We start from the raw sequence: 20,170 nt of genomic DNA, 5'->3' as shown, positions 1-20,170 counted from the left end.
CTTAGTGAAACTTATAACAAATCGACACTTTAAACCTAGAATGGCATGTTTTTTTAACAGAGCGAGTACGTCTCTAGCTTTGATTATATTATTGCTGTTGCTTTATACTGAAATTGATCGCCGACCAAAGTAGACCATCCTGTCGTATAACTTTGTTGTACTTTTTACTGCATGCGATAATGTACATAGTTTCACCGAATGGAATATAATATCTTATTCCATCCGGGTTGTAGTGTATAACTGAAAATTGTTTCTCCTCGTGAAGCCATGCATAGGTGTGTGACAAAGTGACGACACCTACCCGATCCACCATCTCAAGCGCCTAGCTATATAAATAGGGAAGTCACCTCTTTGAAGCTGCCTAAAGCTAAGCTACTCGATCAAACCCTCCACCACCACCAGAGATATATAGTTAACAAACATTGCCTCCTGCTAATCTATCACATTAAAATTCTCTCATGTTAACATCCCCTCTCTACTGCTACCTTCTCGATCTCATCTCTCTTCTTGGTGCTCAAAGAATAATGTCAGCGTAGCCTCATAGGCGTTCCTAGCTCTTTCATCATCCCTCCTGAGATCTCACCAAGAGAACACAAAAAAGCTAGCTAGCATGGACCACCAGCTGTTCGACGATCCCTTCGGGAGCAGCATCTCGTCGCTGGAGGCGGACATCTTCTCCGGCGGCGGCGGCGGCCAGCTGCCGTCGCCTCCGTGGCCGGACCTCGACCTCGACGACGACTACGACATCCACGACCTCTCCGCGCCGGCCGCCAACGCCGCCACCTCCTCGGGCGGCGGCTACGGCTCGGGCGGTTCCGGCAGCCACAGGAAGCTCAGCCACAACGCGTACGAGCGCGACCGCCGGAAGCAGCTCAACGAGCTCTACTCCTCGCTCCGCTCCCTCCTCCCGGACGCTGACCACACTGTACGTCGTCCTAGCTTCTGAGGAAGCATGCGAATTAATCGATGGATCCATCGATCGATCTTGACGACGACGATGCATGTCTTGCTGTGCTGCAGAAGAAGCTGAGCATCCCCACCACCGTGTCCCGAGTTCTCAAGTACATCCCGGAGCTGCAGAAGCAGGTGGACAACCTGGAGAGGAGGAAAAAGGAGCTGACCAACGCCAACTGCAAGCCAGGAGTTCTCAACACCAAAGAGATCGTAACTCCCATTGTTTCTGTTACTTGCCTGAACGACACGGAGATCATGGTTCAGGTCAGCCTGCACAGCAATGTGGCCGCCACAGCTCTCCCTCTCTCCAAGTGCATAAAGGTGCTGGAGAACGAAGGCCTTCACCTCGTCAGCTCATCAACCTACTCCACCTTTGAGAACAAGACATTCTATAGCCTCCATCTTCAGGTGCATGACAGCTTCGACCTCTCTTGAGTCTTGATGCATGTTCAATGTTCCGGCCGTTTCCTTGATGTTGACCTGATTTTTTTTACTCTGTCCAATTATAGTTAGTATACTTGGATTGATTGATACAATCTAACACTTCTCATAATACGATATTTCATCTAGCTAGGCTCATCTAAATTTAGTGGAGTATTAATTTTTCTCCATACCCGGCCCTAAGTTAACAAGACATTGAATCAGAAAGCCTTTGAAAGATAAAGCTCTTTATATATGGTTAACACCAGGATCACATGAACCACTAGATCTTGTTTCAAAAAGGAATTATATAAAACATAAGAGCCACTAGCTAAGTCGATCTTGTTTCAAAAAAAAAAAGTGGGGCCACTCACTCTTGTGGCCCATATCCCATTTAACCTCCTAGTTTCTAGGAGGTCATTTGTGGATTGAGATTCCTTGTCTAGGCACACACAAAGGTGGAAATATACATAACGATCTTATTATTACTAGTTAGAGGCTTCTTGTAGAGCATCCATATTAATTGACTACTAGACATGTTGGAAGAAGAGTAAATCCTATAAATTTTCATAAAAAATTCGGTTCAATAGACAATAATGATCATTACCGACAATAACAACCTTTAGAGATTTAATTTACATCTAAGTTACTCACATCTCCCATTATTATGAAATTAAAACATAATAAGGTAGCATATAACTCATCTTCTAAATTACCCACCTCCGCCCGTATAAAATATAAGCTAAATTAACCCCACACCTAAACTTGCATCTAAGTTAACCACATCTACTTTTATGTAAGATAATATAAAGTAAACCCTGAATTTGTCTCAAAATTACCAGTTTCATCATTTTGAATAAATGCACATCTAAATTTCTCAAGTAAACATGGCCCACCAGTGAGACCAAGTATGCAAGCATGAGTTATAAGTATAATTTTCATGTTTTAGGAATAATGAAAAGCTTTTTCTTCATGAATCTAACAATAATGATATTGACGATGCATTTTAAATTATATTTGATAATTTGTGACAATAAATTAGTGATTGCTAATTTTAGATAAATTTATACATTATTGAACTAAAATAATATAACATGTCTACATCGATAGTATCTTTAACTATAAGTGCTTCCATTCATGTTTACGCTCAAACTTTTTTGATCAAGAAAATTTGACATCTTATGTGCGTGGTGCAGGCTAAAACACCTATTATTTCATTGTACTAACAATTTTAGCATATGACACATAATCCATATGTTAAAAAATACAAAAAGAGAGCTTTGAATGAAACCAAGATCCATAACCACAATACAGTAGACACTTGATTTTCTAAAACAAAACTAGCAACAACTAATGAGATCAAAATTGGGAAGCTAACAAAAGCAAGATTCATAACGTTATGAATCACGACACATGAAATGCAAGAAGATCTGACAAAGCTAAATTTTAAACTAAACATATGTTGAAGACACACATATGTATGATACAAAAGGGAAAAGGTTAGAATAATATGGATGGAAAGACATATAAGAGTACTTGTTAATCAAAGCTTATTATAGTAAAATAGAGACGACATAATCACCTTGTAAGAAAACACACACACGCGCGCGCGCTCGCACGACACACACACACACACACACACACACACACACAGAGAGAGAGAGAGAGAGAGAGAGAGAGAGAAGAGCTTTGGATTATTTTGGCTTCTATTTCATCCATAAATTCTAAATTATGTCTTCTATGATTCCAGCCTATATGCAAGATCACATGTTGATATACTAGTGCAAATACATGATGTTTTATATATAGTGATTTATTCTGCAACAAGAACTACTTCTCCCGGCTACACAAAAAGACTAGCATATGCAATTTGAGTTCAGTTAGAGCTATTTATAAAAAATAGTTGTAATCAGATAAACTAAGTGTCAGTGTATCTATTATTATCTTAGACACCATCATTTATCCTTAATTTAAATGTTTTTATATGATGTGTTCAAAAGCTTGATATTTACTAGGCGTTGGACCAAATTATAGTCTAGGAATACCATTGTTGTGCATTGGCTTACCAAAGTTATTGCAACATGTGGTTGCCTTATTATTTATGTATGTACACACACAAAGATGCCAACATAAACTTAAAATTCACTTTTTTATATTTAAATATGTTGATAGGGTATAAAATAGTTTATATTTTGACAAAAAAACATAAATACTCCACCTCCAATTAGATTTTTCTTTGAACGACGAATGGGTACTAGCTAAACACAAGCAGATTGCCTTGGAACTTTGGGTAGGTTCCCATAGGAAAATAAATAAAAATAGGCACAACTCTAACATCAGTTAAAAACTATGGCCAAGCAGGCATAACAACGGAACACACCGAGCTACACAATCACCACAAAACGTTCAACACCACTCATTTGTCGGCTGGACACAATGAAGCACCACACCATCGAGATAAACATGATAATCATAAATGTTCAAATAGGATCAAATAAAATTTATATTAGAGATTTAGATGTCCTAAACCATACCTCATAATCCACATAGAAAAGCTAACCTGATTAGGACTCCTGAACAAGTTGATATATAATCCTACCGTGAGAGATAGTATTTGGACCCCAATGGTCGTATTTGATGGGCTTGACGAAACACTTATAATCTGAATCTAAGAGTGACTTACTCATCTCAAAAAGAGTGAAATTATTCATTAATTCGATAAATATTCAACATAATGTAATTATTGTATGTTATTATGTCTTATTACTGTTATTAATTGGAGAGTTTTTCAGTGCTCCACTAGTTCTCATGGAATGCGCTAGAAAAAAAAACAGAGAAATCGTATAAATTCTCATAAATGTTAACGGCCATCACTTTTATAGACCCAATCACAATAGCCATTGAATCTAATTTGCATGTAAACTATCAACCATTGCCATTATAAAATATTAACATGAAGTAACCCCTAAATATACATGTAAAGTACCCATTATGTTCTTATGAATTAAATAAAAAAATAACCCCTAAGTACATACATATAAATGAGCCAATTATGTCACTATGAAAATAAACAAAAGTAACATCTAAATCTACATGTAAATTATGCACCTATGCCTTTGTTTAAAATAACCCAAGTAATCCCTGAACCTGCCATATTATGAAAAAAAAAACAATGTACCCTCTCTTTACACATATACTTCTAGATTTGGTAAAAATATTGGCTTATATACTCCTATTATTAATATACAAAAATTGACTCTATTTTAATTCTGATTTTTTTTCAATTTTGGTTAAAAGGTTATAACACATTATAATTTGTAATTTTTGTGTAAACACTCCAATGTGTTTTAAAAAATATGGCTGCAATTGTAGTTTTGTTATAGAGACATTCAATATCCTTGTCACTGCAATGAATGCCCAAACACTTGTCTATACCACTTCTGTACCTAAGATGGAGTGTAAGACCAAAAACATATATCTTAATGACATCCAAAAGGAGGGCATGTAATAAGAGGCACAAACGAGTGCTAAGGTTTTAGCCTAACATGTAGAAAAAAAACTTTCCTTACAAATTAAAGTAAGTGGGATCAAATTAGGAAGCCAAAATATGGACTAATGTTGTCATACAGATGGGCTACAACAAGATGCGATGCAAAGTAGAAACTATGAGTGGAGATGGAAAAGAAAATATAGTGTTATCAATAACTAAAGTCTATCCCAATTTGATAAAGATAACAAAACATCAATAGGTATTGTGCAAGAAAATGAACAAATGACAGGAAGCAAAGGTATTGGTTAGGAGTGGGCCCTAGATTATTTATCCAGACACTTCTAATACTTTACATTCTTCTTGAAATATTTATGTTTCTTAGAATTGCTAGCCCATACATGGCACATGTTGGACTAGCAATCTTAAGTGAGCTTGAAAGATATACATTACCTTACATCAATAGGGATACACTTTTGCGACTTGGAACAATGGAATTTTTTTGTTGTCCAACGTATGATTTTTATTTGTAAGAAAAGGTACTATATTCATATCCTATCCACAAAATGACCATAGTATAACTAAGGAAAAACAATTGAAAGGATAGGAGCTGCTCCCTCCATTTCAAATTATAGGTCATTTCAATTTTCTTGCAGAGCCAAATCATCTCAAGTTTGACCAAAATTGTAGAGAAAATTACAAAAAATTATGGCATCAAATAGGTATACTATGACTATGAAAATATAACTAATGAAGAATCTAATGATACTTATTTGGTAACATTATAATAAAATTTGTTCAAACCTAAGATGCTTTGACTCTTCAAAAAAGTTGGAATGACTTATAATTTAGGATAGAGGGAATTTAGTTTCTAAGTAGGATCCTATCTCACCCCAGACCTCTTTTTTTAAAAATAAATAAATAAATAAATCCTACCTCACCTTCTGGTGTCCTGAGGCAGATTGATCAGTCTTGCCTTCGATCTCTACAAGGCTATTCAAGTCAAATGGCACGGCAATTGAACCGTGAAGTTCTGACAAATGGTTCATACAGTTTTAGTAGTGCGGGAGTCAATCGATGGGAGTGATGCATTATATTATGAGGTCATCATCCAGTGAATTTTGTGGTGATGATCCATTCCTCCTATCTACATGTGCTTATTACGATATGAGAATAAAAGGTGGATGATGGATCAACTTATCATGTTTCTCAGACAAAAAACGAAAAATAGGAATGAGATGATCTATCACTGTCTCAACCATTTCACGAGCGAAACCAATAAACACCATGAACATCCCACGCCTCAAATGAGACACCCCAGTACTACATTCTCTTGAATATTTGTATGTACTGAAGAACAATGACAGTACTACATTAACTATGACATACGCTTCGAAAATAAACATCTTAAATAAAATAAATCCAACGTAACTCGTCACTGCATTCATGCTAAGTTGACAATAATGGCGGGCTGGCTAGCACGCAGTACTCCCAGATGACTCAGCGTCCATCCTACCAATGTTTTTGCACTGACAGAGAAGTCAAAGAACGATGAAGGAGCAGTGCCCGGGATTCTGCGACGAACTGGAGAAGATCGTCAGGAAGAAAGCAGGGGGCGTATAGCTAGCTGCAGCAGCTAGCCTCCACACCACCGGTACACACACAGCGCTGGCGCATGCATTCAGCATTCCTGCGGATCCTACGGCGTGCTACTCCATAAACATGCATGCAGCTAGCTAATAAGGGATTCTAGTTTAGTCTGTAAATGATGGACTGTTTACGTGGGAAAATATGTAGTAGCAGTACTAATGCACGAATGCATCCCTGCCGGTGTGTCCATGTGTGTTCTGTTGATACAGAAGAACTATAGTATATGGTGACTGTGAAAGTCACTGTAAAATTCCAATGGATGCATAATATATGCTTTTCTGTTAACCAAAGTCCATAGATCCTTTGTTTTTTTGGGGCATGAGGAGAAACGCTATAGGTCCTCCTCTACTTGTACTGAAACATTGTGCAGGAAGAGAAGAAGGATGCAAGCGGGCTAGCCTGCTTGTGCATCCTTAAAAGGCCCGCGGATCCGGGTGAGATTCGGCCCGGCCGCGTTCGAAGAATGGCCGGAACCGCGCGCGAGCGCGAGCGCGAGCGTTCATTCACGGCCCGTGGACCTGACCACTCCGCAGCAAAAGGAGGCCCAGCCCAACTGGACGATGCTCTCTTTCCGCGCAGTTTCCTTCCGACGCCGAGTCCCCGACCACCCCACTAGCCAAGGAGACGGCGGGACGCGACGCGGCCCGGTCAACCGGAGAAGACGATGAGACTGAGCTCGACGCGCCGCCCTCCCTCCCACGCGTGTCCGACCAATTCCAGGCTTCCCGCACGCGGCGGCGGCAATGGCCGCGCATTGCAGTCTGCTATGCATTTGTATGGATGGCGTCATCAGCCAGTGTGTCAGTTCGATGGACAGGATGAACCATGGCGAGAGAGAGAGGAAAAGAAGTTCGTTCTGGTTTGCAAGCAAAAAATGCGTGACCAAAAATCATCTGTACATTTTGCTGTTCGTCCTTCATCGTTCTTCCCAAACGGGAATCATCCCTGCAAGCTACTGTAATTAATAACACCTACGCGCGCGGATGCATGGCATGGCTACCGCGAGGACAGCATGGTCCTCGCCGCCGACCTCATCCACCGGCTCCTATCGCGCTCGGAGATGGTCTCCAGCCTGGGCGACCACGGGCGGCTCCTGCCGGTCCCGACGAGCTGCGCGTAATGCCGCTTCAGCTCGGGCGTGCTGCACAGCTCCGCGTCCTTGGCCTTGTCCTTCGCGTTCGCGTTCGCGCCACGGCCACCGGCGTCGCAGGTGATGAGCTTCTCGATGAACTCCGGGAGGACCCTGATGAGCGGGGCGCCACCGTTGGCGCCCTTGACGTGCTCGAACGGGCACCCCGCGACCGCAAAGAGGGGCTGCTTCCTCTTGACGTTGCCATTATTGCTGCCGTCGCCGTACGACAGTGCGGCGAGCGTGGCGGGCGTGAGCGCCTTGAGGCAGGGGAGGCGCGCGGCGGGGAGCACGAAGTAGGTGCGGCCCGGCAGGAGCTCCTCGCCCGGGGACATGGCCGGGATCGGGAGGCCGACGAAGAAGGCGTCGGCGGGGCACACGGCATGGCCCGCCGCCGGAGCCGGGAGCTCCTCCGCGACGTCCCCGGCCGTGACGACGGCGTCGCTGTCGCCGCCGCCCGTGACCACCAGCTGCCTCGACTGACCGCCCCAGTACACCAGCCGCACCGCCGTGGGAGTCGCTGGCAGGTGCAAGCACGACGGGGAGAGGGAGAGGCCGTTGCCCATGTCTCAATGTCTGTCTGCGGAACGGAATCGACGTGCAACGGTGCAAGAATTGAAGTGAGCTCGATCGGGATGGCCGGGCTTGCAAGCTGTGGCAGGCGGGGGGCTATATATGTGAGCGGTGGTGGTGGTGGTGGTGGTGGGGTGGGAGGTTGACCTGGGAGAAGAAGAGGAAAAGGGAGGTGTTTCATGTGCGCGTCGTGTGCTGTGCTGGCTCAGGCCAGGTCAGTGGTCAAAGGTGACGGCCATTTTTTTTTTTCCTTCCGAGGCTTCTTCTTTTACTATTTCTTGCTGGAGAGGCCCGTTGGACGCGTCGGCGCGAGTGCCGACTTGGCGACAGGTGGAAGAAGCTGGCTGTCTGGCCTCCGTTTTCGGCTGCGCGTGCGTGCGTGCAACTATGCGTCTATGCAAGTGTATTGTTGCCATGGCCAGGCCAGCGGAGAAGAGAGGTGAGCGGGTGATGCGCGTGCATCACGTTGGTGTTCAGTTTATCCGCTCAGATGGACGTGGCAACTTGCTTGGCAAATGACAAATGCCAGTCGCCAGGCCAGCGTTTGGTCGCCTTATCGCGTCTGCTCCCCACGCCGACATGTGGATTTTTATTATTATTTTTATTTCTTCTTCTTGGGCCAAATGTATGAACGACCAAGAAATTTAGGTTGAGATTTGACAAGAGCAACGGAGCCAGAAACTTTTAGAAGTTCAGGAATTTATCTAGAAAAAATAGAGTTTATCCAAAATTGGTGCGCATCTGTTGGTCTTTCACTGAGAATGGAACAAGTATTATATCTCTTTGGCCCGAGAAACCCCATACAAAATGTGTGTGTGTGTGTGTATATATATATATATATATATATATATATATATATATATATATATATATATATATATATATATATATATAGTAGAGCCCTTTATCTGTGTGTCATTATGAAAAGGTGTTCTAGGTCTACGTGCCACTAAAAAGTTCAAACGCACATATGCGCCACGACACTTTACTTTTTTTTTGCCTCCCAAACCATCCTGTCCACTTTTCCATCTAGCGGTGTCAATATACGCCGGAAAAAGTCTCAAATGCCCTCACCTCGCTTCTTCACCATGCGCTTCTTCATTCATCTGCGACGGAGGTTGAGAGGCGGCCGGTCGGCCGTAGGGCTGTAGCGCCCGCGCCCGCGACCGCGACCTGTGCACCCGCGGTTGCCTCATCGAGCGCCCCGACAGAGCACGCCTGCTCGCCCAGGCTGCCGCCTCATGCGCCTTAGCTGAGCTCACCGCCACCGCTGTCTCTTGTGCCTGGCGAAGCTCGTCACAACCACGGTCTCCTGCACCCCTGTCAAGCTCGTCCCGCCCTCGACGTTCCGCTACTGAGCTCGGCGCCTACTTCAAGGGCTCGACGAGTCCGCCACCGTCCATGCCCGCCGTCGACCAGCCACCATCCGCGCTCAGCGCCGACGACAACTGGCTCGACGGGGCACGAACTTCGTGGTGGAGTTCGTCAGCGACGAGAGGTGCGTGGTGCGGGCGCTAGTCGAGTGTGTTCCCTGGCGCGGACGAGAGGCGCCGCCGCATTGACCTCGACAAGCCCATCATGGTGCCGCGTAGGACACCAGGCAGCTCTCCCTGGACTCCACACCCTAACGTCATCACCCTACGCCGGGACGCATCGCACACGGTGCCCACCACCCCACCGTGCGCAGCCACCACCGCCACCGTGTCCTGCGACGCCATCGTCAAAAGTGACAGTCGGCCTCCTGGCTCCTGTGCCAGCATGGCCACGCTCGCCCGCGATGATCTCCATCACCGGTGCTGGCAGAATCGAGTAGCACCGCCATCACAAAAATAGTCACGCCCCCAGCGGAGGCGCTGGCCTGACCCACGTCCATGGCTGGCTCAGTCAGCGGTGCGGTCGGATCCACGTGCAAGTCAGCCCCAGTGACAAGCGTGCGGCTGAGGAGGAGGACGAGGAGTCGGTGGCGGGTGACAGAAACGGAGACAACGGAGCACCATCGGACTAGGCCACAGCCACGGGCCTCCACTCGAGCCGCGGGCCAGGCAGCGGCGGCCTCCGCGCTGTCGTTCGCGTCCGGGGCGGCCGTGTCGCTGCTCGCGGCGTGGTTCGTCACGGGATACAGGGCACGGGTGGCGGTGGTCGTGGCTCATGCGGCTCTCTGCTGCAGCTTGCCACTGTCTTCCTCGTGCAGCTGTCGGAGCTCTGCTCGAGCACGGCCAGGTGGGCGAGCTCCCCTGATCGGCGTGTGGGCGAGCTCCCTATCCCAGTAGCTGCCGGCCCTCCTTCGCCCTACCTCGGCCGGATCTAGAGGTCTGCCACCACCGGCGGACATCATTCACCCTACGACGACGCCCTCCCTAGCTCCGGGATGCCTGTGGGTGGCCCTGTTCCATGGCATGGTTCCCCCAACGCACGGCCTACTCACCGACACACGCCCTAGCCCCACGCGCCTCTCTAGCTAGCCAGCCACCACCAGCGCGTGGGCGAGCTCCCCTGACCACCCTCGGTCCCCTCGCGCTCTTCTTGAGGAGGGAGAAGGTGCTGTGTCACTAACAGTTGGGCCCCACGAGGCAGAGAGAGAAAGAAGGGAGAGGACAGATGTCGGTGCAGAAAGTGACCAACACGTAAATATTTGTAGTTTTGCCGTACGTTGTGATCGGAGGTGGCCTAGCACTCAATGACATAGGGTTAATACTGGTTCAAGCAACGTGCCCTACGTCCAGTTTGAGTCGGTCGGTGACTTTATTCCTGAGCCTAGGTGCTCAAAGTTTGCAGTGGGGTTACAAATGGGAAAGAGAAAGATGGAGGGTACAAGAGGTCTGGTCGAACTCCGGTCGGAAGGGCCGAGAGTGACGGGAGCCCCGCTATGAGCTAAATGTTCAAGCGTGTGCTCGTGGTTTGAACCTAGTGGTTCTGCTGTTGTGTACTAGTGAACTTGATCGATCTAATGAATCTACCTATTGAGAGAGAGCGCATCCCCTTTTATAGATGAAGGAGATGGCCTTACAAGTGAGAGGGAGAGAGTACGTATGCTACTAAGCCTTGTTGCCCACGCCGGTGGGTATAGGATGATGGTAGGCGGCCATAATACTGTTGAATGTTAGATGCATGTGGAAGGTTGTGTTGTCTTCTTCGGGTATGGCAGATGTCGGCGCCTACCACACTGTTGATACTTGGAGGCATGCAAGGGGTTTTACCATGTTTGCCTGGTACGATAAATGCCGATGTCCACAACACTATTGATGTCTAGAGGCATGTGGGGGGAGCCTTACCGTATGGGAGTTAATGACGCCCATAATACTGTAGGGGAAAATGTCGGTGCCTACAGCACTGCTTGGGCTCTGTCGTGCTAGGGAGGTCATAGAGTACTATTTTTATAGGTGTGCAGGGTACGGTCTCCGATTTTGCAGTTTGACTTGTGCGCCCTACCTTACTTTCTCCATCCGTTTCCTGATCCTTACCGAGCGGGCGTCCCCGGTCGGTTGGTTCCAGTCGACCCTGATCGCGCCAGTTGTCGCAGAACCGACCAATTTATAAGAATACAAGTACAATGGCAATCCGCAAGCGGTCGCACTATCGTACTTGAACCCATATAAACCCGGTAGTCCGTCGAGTACCACGACGGGTCTCGATAAACGATTTACAACAACCAAGATCGTACAGGATTCAACATACATGCCACATATTACATAAAGTTCACAGATACTTTTCATCATCAGAGTACGAATAAAAAGTTATTACAAACCGAGTTTGATAATTAAAGCGGAAGCAAATAAGTTCGAAGATAAGTTTCCAACGTAGTTTGATACAGTGCCAAACCAGATCACGGTCCACCAAAAGCAAAGATAGGAATTACTAAGGAAGCCTGCCCAAGGCTTACTCCTCATCCACAGCGGGATAGAAGCAACTCTTGCAATAACCATGATACACAGTGCCATCTGCAACAATGGGAAAATAAACCCTGAGTACGAGAAGGTACTCAGCTAGACTTACCCGTCATGAACCAGAAATAAAATGACTCCAAGGATTATGCAAGGCTGTATAAGTGGACGTAACTTGGCAACATTTTGCGAAAAAGGCAACTTACCCATTGAACAATTATAATTCCTTTATCAAGTTAATTATAACTATTTCTCTCTAGATTAGCAACTATCCTGTGCCAAACATGTGGTATATCATTTAGAAGCATACAATAGTAACCATAGCCGGTATTGAAATTCCAATTTTTATCCGAACCATCATGTTTCATAACACAGTTACTACGATGTTGGAGCTAGCCAAGTTTCTCACTATCCGGGAGAGACGGCGATTCGAATCGATTTCAACCAGCTGGGAGTTTATTCCTAACACAAACCCAGGTCTACCAGCCACGATAGCCTTAGGTCACCTTTGATACAACTCAGGTACACATTTCGCGGGTCTGTACCACGCCGCACAATCTGGAACACCAGATGCCAGGATGCTCAGGCCAAGCCTGCCCTTGGGCTCAGTCTGATCGTTCCCCGGAAGGAGCTCACAACAGAACGGTTCCCGGCCTGAGTTGAATTACTCGGCTTCGCGGTCGGAACGAATTATCCGGCCAGCTAAGTGAGAGGCATGCGTTCAATCTTGTCAGAAGTTCCAACAACGGTACGGTCCTTGATCGACACAGACGGGGATAGATCCACACCCAAGACCTCCATGCCTTGTTGCTTTTCTATCGATATCCCGCCCGGTCTCCATTTACATTAACCATGGTTCTTTTCCACGATAACAATTATAACCAACCGTGCTCCGGTATCCACCTATATCTCGCAGGTGACAGGAAATCACCCGACTTCTACCGGTCTAAGCATGGCTAAGCATATATTCGATCCTGGACCTATACTGGTTAAAGGTGTAATATCTGGACAAGGAATGTACATGCATCAAGTGGTTTCATTCAACTCTTATAACCTAATGCATCAATCATAAATACGTAAGTAAGCATTTGTAAATTACTGGGAGACTTATAATGCTCCGGGGCTTGCCTCACAGAAAGGAAGTAGGGCGATGGTCAGGACACTCCGGAAGCTCTTCAGGGTTCTGCTCCACGCCTTCGGGAGCTGCGGCTTGCGGATTCTCCTGCGGGTTCCCTTCCTCTGCTTCTTCGAATTCCAACAACGTGATCTCTTCCTCCGATCCTAGATGCATGAGTATGGTATAAGTATTACGAATGCATATATGTTAAGAAGTGCATTACGTTGTTTGAGTAGGTGCATATCTCTTCTCGATTACTACTTAACTATTTCTACAATGCATCGACTAGGCCACAATTAGTAGCTACTTGTTTCACTCATAATTGGAGTTCTACAAATCCAAAAACAGTGATCCTAGACTTTCTAGAAAGCTTATCAAATTCTCTACAACTTTGTTATTAACCATTTTTACAGTCTACATCAGTTTCAACATGTAACTCCTCACACTCTAGAATCAGTCCGGAAATGATTTAACATGCAATATAAAGTAATAACACCTCTACTTCATGTAATCATTCCAAATTTGACAACTTAAAATCTACCAACAGTATAGGCATACCAAATACATTTTAGATAATATAATGGTGAAGCCCAAACTATTTATTAAATTGCCTTTATTATTTTATTTAGATATCTAGGTTAAATAATAAATATATATCAGATGTGCTTAATAAATTCTCAAAAATTTACAGAGTCTTACTAATGCTATCAAAGGACTACTATAAAAATTTCATGTCATTTTACTAAGTAGAACATTCTATACAAAAATAATAAGAAAGCAAGGCTGGAAATAGCATAAATGGAAAATCCTATTAAAAAGTGTCAAGCAACAGATTTTATATTTTTCTTAACATCCATAGGGTACTAGCATTACCTCCAACAAATTTCATGAATTTTGGACTCATAAATAATTTATAAAAATTCATGCAAGGATGGACTAGCCATAAAAGAAAAATAAAAAACTATAGATCTACACATGCACTGATCCTCAAATTTTTACCCAAGCTCATATATGACAAGAATAGCCTACCACAAAAATTTCATAATTTTTGGAGCACAGGAACTCTAGATATAAAATAAACAAATTTGTATGCATTCAAAAGCACATTTCAAATCCCTATTTAAATCTCCATAAATTTCTACTATTGAAGCTAATAACATATTTTTCCTAAATACTACATTTCCTAAGGAACACTCACAAATTTATGTCACAATTTTTGGAGCTATCAAACTAAAGATACAAAAATAACAAAACATACTTGAATCTGGAATTTTTGAACTATCCCTAAAACCTAGAGTCGCTGACAGCAGGGACCCACTCGTCAGATGGACCCGCCGGTCAGCGAGACCAAAACAGAGCCGGTGGCACAGAGCCAACACGCGCGGCCACAGCTCGTCAACGGCGAATCCGCCGGCGGTGACGTCATCATGGTATGACCTACGTGACCTGGCGAACCTACTGAGCCACTTGGCCGGTCCTATTGCCGACCCTAGAGCTGACAGCGGCGGCCATGGCGGAACGGCGGAGCTAGACCACGGCGGTACGCCGGTGTGGGCTACGGTGGCGCAAGGTCAAGCTCGGACGAGCGTATACTACCTAAGACAAACTCAACGTGCTAGCTAACGCCTGGAGAGGTGGACGGTGGCGCTCCGGCCACGGTGACGAGGCTTGCGGGGATGCTCCGGCGAGGTCGTACGTGGCACGGTGGCTTACCGGGCGCTGTTGGTGAGCACAGGCGGGTGCGGTGAGACTCGGTGATGTCAGTGGAGTGGCTGCGGTGGCGAATGGCGAGGTGGAGCGAGCCGGTGCCGGTAATGGCGACAACGGGTGCTCGGTGCTGCGGTGGCCGCTTGCGGGCGAAGACGAAGGCCGAGGCGAAGCGAAAATGGAGCGCGGGGCGACTCGGGCGGACGCTGGCGAGGTTAAGGCCGCGCCCAGGCGCGTCGTGGCCTGCGCGGACAGAGTGCTGGCGATGCGCGGCCGTCGCCGGGGACACGCGGCATGCGAAGCCTAAAACCGGTCGGCCATTGAACGTCGCGATTCAGTTCGTCAGTGACCCGATGTTATGCCTGACAGCGAGTTTACACGGCGAATTATCGGCTAAACCAAAGCTCCAACGTGCAAGCGATCTTCACGACTTGTGTAGTCCTATGTACCAGCTACAACTTTGGTTCAAGTACCTCGTTCTAATTCGCAACAGAGACGGAGTAATATCATCACTAAGATAGGGCTGTCAAGCTGTTAGTCGAGCAAACACTTAGAAAATTTTTGAAGTGCTGAAAACAGTGAAAAACTGATTTTTGTGAGTCCAATTCAAACATGTTAGAAGCTAAGTTAGGCCATGACATAAAAATAAAAGTTGTTCCTTATGTCAAACACTACAACTTTGCTTTAGTGAACTCCTCCATGCAAGGTTTCTAACACCTAGTTCAACTTTAGTCAAACATGTCACATTGAAATCATGATCCATACTCAAACCCTGGCTAAATGACTAAACTAGCCTTAGCACTAAATACCAAAGTTGTTCCTAATGATATCCTAAGCATGTTTGAGCAATTTGCAAGGTCATTTAAGCATTTCATGTAGTAATCACTCATAGAGCTATTGAAAGTAATCACATGAAATATCACTTTAGTGCTTGGTCATGAAATGTGGCCTTCATGAACAAGGTTCCTTTTGTTAACCTAAGTATAGCTAAGGTGTTTTAGTGACCAACATTACCCACTTGCATTTATTTGCACATGATCATATGCATATGTTCCAAGAAACACGAGATAACAAGCAAGTTTCATATGTTTCGATCAAATGTTTCAATTGTAAATGATGATTTATGAATGCTTGATGCTCATGCTCATGTTATGCAAGTCAAGTTATGCAAGGCTAACACCCGAGGTGTTACACTAGTCAAAGAAGAGTAGTGAGCAGGGGTTTGGCGCATCCCTGGTCGGAGACATGAGTCAGAGTCGGAAGCGGTGCTTGGCTAGGCCTTTCGGTCGGAGAGGCCATCCGGAGGTGGGCTAGAGACCGAAGTGAGCGCTTCGGTCAGAGAGGCGGGCCAGAGTCAAAAGCAGGTGCCTTTCCTCCTTGGCCGGGCCTTTCGGTCAGAGATTGGATCGCCCCTCTGGCCTATCGTTTAGGTACTTAGGCCGGCCCATGAGTTGCACGTTGTCTGCTTGAGCCGAGCCTTTGTTGGGAAGCCAATCCACAAGGGACTCCGGGTTTATGAACCCGACAATAGAGTTATGAAAGAAGGGTATTTTGGACATCATCATAGGTCGGGCCCACATGTAAGGGCTGGCAAACGGTAGAAATTAAATAGAAGGCAGACAGAATGGCTTGGGAGAAAAAAAGGTAAAGTGTCTTGACACATAGGTGAGTTTGAACTTTTTAGTGGCCTGTAGGCCTAGAGCATCTTTCATGATGGCACACAGGTAAAAGGCTCTATATAGTAGATCTTGAGTGACCATTAGCAGCCACTCGTTGTACCAACTCTACCTCAACCAGCTTGTGAGTGTAAGAATGGAGTGGTGATTCTCATTATGCAAAAATATTTATTACAAAAATATGTTGCTCTTATTTGGTATAAAGAAAACTTTCATCTGCACTTCGCGATGGCTACATCGTACAACTATAGAACTGAACACTTAATTACTTATACAACAACAAAATTGAACAATACCACTACTTAGAGCTGTAGTTAATTAGGCAAAAGTTAATTTTTCACATGAATCCTATCAGGATTATACCAGGAAGCAAGAAAGTATGTACAAACGAAGTGATACTGCAATTTCACATGAAGATTCATTCCTGATCCTCTATGTATATAATTACTTGGATTAGCTATTACATTCAAATCTGAGTATGGACGCAAAAAACACACCAGGCAATGCCACTTGCTGCACATTGAGCACATGACTCAAACCATGTCAAATCTGTGAACTTCTATAGGTACATGGTGTAGAGCATATATGTTTGTGGTAATATAATTAACAAGGGGCTAGTAAGTTAACATATTATCAAGTGGGGGATCCCCCCCAACCCACGTACCCTCAAAAAAGAGAAAAGAGAGAAAACAATGAGTATGGCACGGGCTAGCTATCAAATTAGATGAACAACACAAACTTAACTGAGGGATGGATAAGGGCTGCTCTAGAGAAAATTCTAATTGAATAACATAAAAACTATGAAAAAACGTATAATTTATGTTCTAAGTTGTTGTTTGTTAGGAGATTTTTCAAATTACCAGCAAGGGGAGAAAAAGCTGCTAACCAATCTCTCCATCTCGGGCTAAACCCTCTATGTTCCAACAACTCCAAAACATATTCCCAGGAAACTTTATTGAAGGCCTTCGAGATATCCGGTTTGAAAAGCAGGGCAGTGTTTTGGTTCTGTGGTATGCTCGAGCCAGGTTTCGGACATACATGAAATTGTCTTGTATACAACTTCGCTTGATAAATGCGCTTTATGAAGAGTCTTAGTGATCAGTTTGGCGAAGGAATGTATCAACCTGATCGGCCTAAAGTCGTTCACTCTTTCATCAACATTAGTCTTTGGTGGATGGGGCGCGACAAGCTGTCGGAGCCTCTCATGGTGGTTGTCATGTCGTCGGCACTTTCTGCAGCAAAGGCAGATGAGTTAGAGTACTTTTCAACGGCGTGAGTAGTGAGCGCTGGACTAGTGTTGGTTGTGTGTGTGTGATGTTTAATATGCTAGCGAGTAGTAGCTAGGACAAGTTGTAGTTCATGTTTATGTGCATGCGTGTCCTGAGTTTCAGTGCAAGAAGGTGTTTTAGCTAGTTTGTATGAAGATCGGAAAACGTTGCCGGTATGGGGTTAATATAACAAGGGATGGATAAGGAAGGGGTATTCTAGAGAAACCTCTAATTGAACAATATAGCAAGGGGCTAATAAGTTAATATGTTATCAAGTGGGGGATTCTACGCCCCTCCCCACCCACCTCATAAAAAGAGAGAAACCAAGAAAATGAGTATGGGCACGGGCTGACTATCAAATTAGATGAATGACTTAACTTTAACCGAGGGATGGACAAGGAAGGGGTACTTTAGAGAAACCTAGAATTGAACAACATAAAATCCATGAAAAATGTATAATTTCTTTTGTAAGTTGTAGTTTTTTAGAAGATTTTTCAAACTACCAGCAAGGGGAGTGTAAGGAAAATGGACCCTAGGCCCATTTTCTTTGGATTTTGGTGTTTGATGACCAACACAACCAAATTAGACTAATGAATTTACAAGTGATTGTTTTGTAGTTCAATAGGGTGCAAGACGTGACTTGGACGAAGGTGACATGATGATCTGAGGATCAACACCACAAGCAAGACCTTAGGAGCACAAGAGAAGACCCAAGATATCAAGCAAAGTCCAAGCATGAAGATAGGACCCAAGTCGCACACAAGATCACGAAGAAACAAGCTCACAGAAGAGACCGGACGCTAGACCGGACGCTAGAAGAAAGTGACCGAATGCTCCGACCAGTGGCCCGGCAACAGCAGGCGTCAGCAGCTGCGATCGGACGTTGAACAAGTGAATCGACCGGATGCACCAATGGCACTATTCATCAGTCCCGTAACACACTCAGCAAGTGACCGGACGCTGGTGGCAAACCGACTAGACGTAGGACAGCAGCGTCCGATTGAGTACAGAGAGGTTCCAGAGTAGCGAACTTGCGACCGGACGTGTCCGGTGGCAAGTGACCGGACGCTGGCAGCATCTGTTCAGTTGTTTGCGGCTCCAACGGTCGAGACGATCGGACGCGTCCGATCAGGATGACTCTAGCATCTGGTCAGTAGCAGAAAAGCAGGACTTCATCCCCAACAGCTACTTTCTCAGTGGGGCTTATAAATACAACCCCCAATCGGCCAAATGAGGTGTATGGAGCTAAGGAAACATATCAAGGGCATTGATACACCATTTTAGTGATCTCCACTTGTATAGTGCTTAGTGTTTTATTAGGTGATTAGCGTAGGTGGTTTGCGAAGTGCTTAGGTTGATTAGACCACCGCTTATGCGCTTGCTCTAGATTTAGGCCTAGTGTTTAGTGAGGTTAGCATACCTCTTACCACTCGATACTTGCGTGCACCATTCTTGTACATCAGAGGGACTTGTAGTCTTGCGAGATCACACCAACCGTGTTTGTGGTGTGGCCGCCACCGTGTATCGGAGGGAACAAGGCCCGCGATATTTTGGTCGGAAGCTTGATAGTGAAGACAGCGGGGAGCATCTAGGAGAGGCTTGCCAGAAGGCAGGTCGGAGACCCACTTGCGCATGGGGAAGGCCTAAGGCTATCCATGGAGTTACCCAACTAGGAGCTTGGCCCTTGTGAGGGATTCCTTGCGAGGGGCTCCAACAAGGACTAGGGGGAAGCTTGCGTGCTTCTCGATACCTCGGTAAAAATACCGGAGTCATCGACGGGAGTTTGCATATCTCTACCTTGCTCTTTAGCTTCCGCATTTACATTGATTGCTTTACTCCTTTTACGGTAGAGATAGCAACACACTAGCAAAACCGTAGTTGCACATTTAGATAGTTTAACTTTTACATAGGTTTTGCTAAGGTTAGAAAAAGCGGCCATAGTTTAGGAGTTAGAATTTTAAGTTGCCTAATTCACCCCCCTCTTAGGCGTCACGGTCCCCTTGAGGGAAATGCTAGACAAAAGTTCAAGTCATGTTACACCCATTCGATGTTAATCTTAACCTAGCACACTATATTCATGTTTCTAGATGAAATACAAAATGCTACCAGAGACTAGCATGACACCCACCGCGACGACAACCCTACCCAAGGGTACTGCACCTGATGGGTGTGAATATAGAAATTTCACCGCGGGGTGCGAGTATGAGTGCCATTTCTACCGACGGGTGTATATTTGGGTATGTTGCTTTGCCTTTGATGCTTGAAATATAATGGATTCTATCTATTCTATTCGCGCTCTAACCCACAC

At 45.3% G+C, this 20,170-nt stretch overlaps 2 protein-coding genes across 2 annotated transcripts; one reads left to right on the top strand and one right to left on the bottom strand.

The window, feature by feature from the left end:
- Positions 1 to 406: 406 nt before the first annotated feature.
- On the top strand, positions 407 to 6,484 carry LOC136459927 (protein IRON-RELATED TRANSCRIPTION FACTOR 2-like). The gene is made up of 3 exons (XM_066459773.1): positions 407 to 925; positions 1,021 to 1,362; positions 6,398 to 6,484. The coding sequence occupies exons 1-3, from the start codon at positions 611 to 613 to the stop codon at positions 6,482 to 6,484; spliced, it is 744 nt and encodes a 247-aa protein (XP_066315870.1). The 5' UTR covers positions 407 to 610.
- Positions 6,485 to 7,360: 876 nt separating this feature from the next.
- On the bottom strand, positions 7,361 to 8,705 carry LOC136459926 (uncharacterized). The gene has a single exon (XM_066459772.1). It carries the CDS (start codon positions 8,204 to 8,206, stop codon positions 7,508 to 7,510), a length of 699 nt encoding a protein of 232 aa, XP_066315869.1. The 5' UTR covers positions 8,207 to 8,705; the 3' UTR covers positions 7,361 to 7,507.
- Between the last annotated feature and the right edge of the window lie 11,465 nt (positions 8,706 to 20,170).

The sequence above is a fragment of the Miscanthus floridulus genome, chromosome 6, assembly GCF_019320115.1.
Source record: "Miscanthus floridulus cultivar M001 chromosome 6, ASM1932011v1, whole genome shotgun sequence".
In the NCBI taxonomy this organism is placed as follows: Eukaryota; Viridiplantae; Streptophyta; class Magnoliopsida; order Poales; family Poaceae; genus Miscanthus; species Miscanthus floridulus.
Note: the sequence above shows the minus strand (reverse complement) of the source record. Positions and strands in the feature narration are given on the sequence as shown.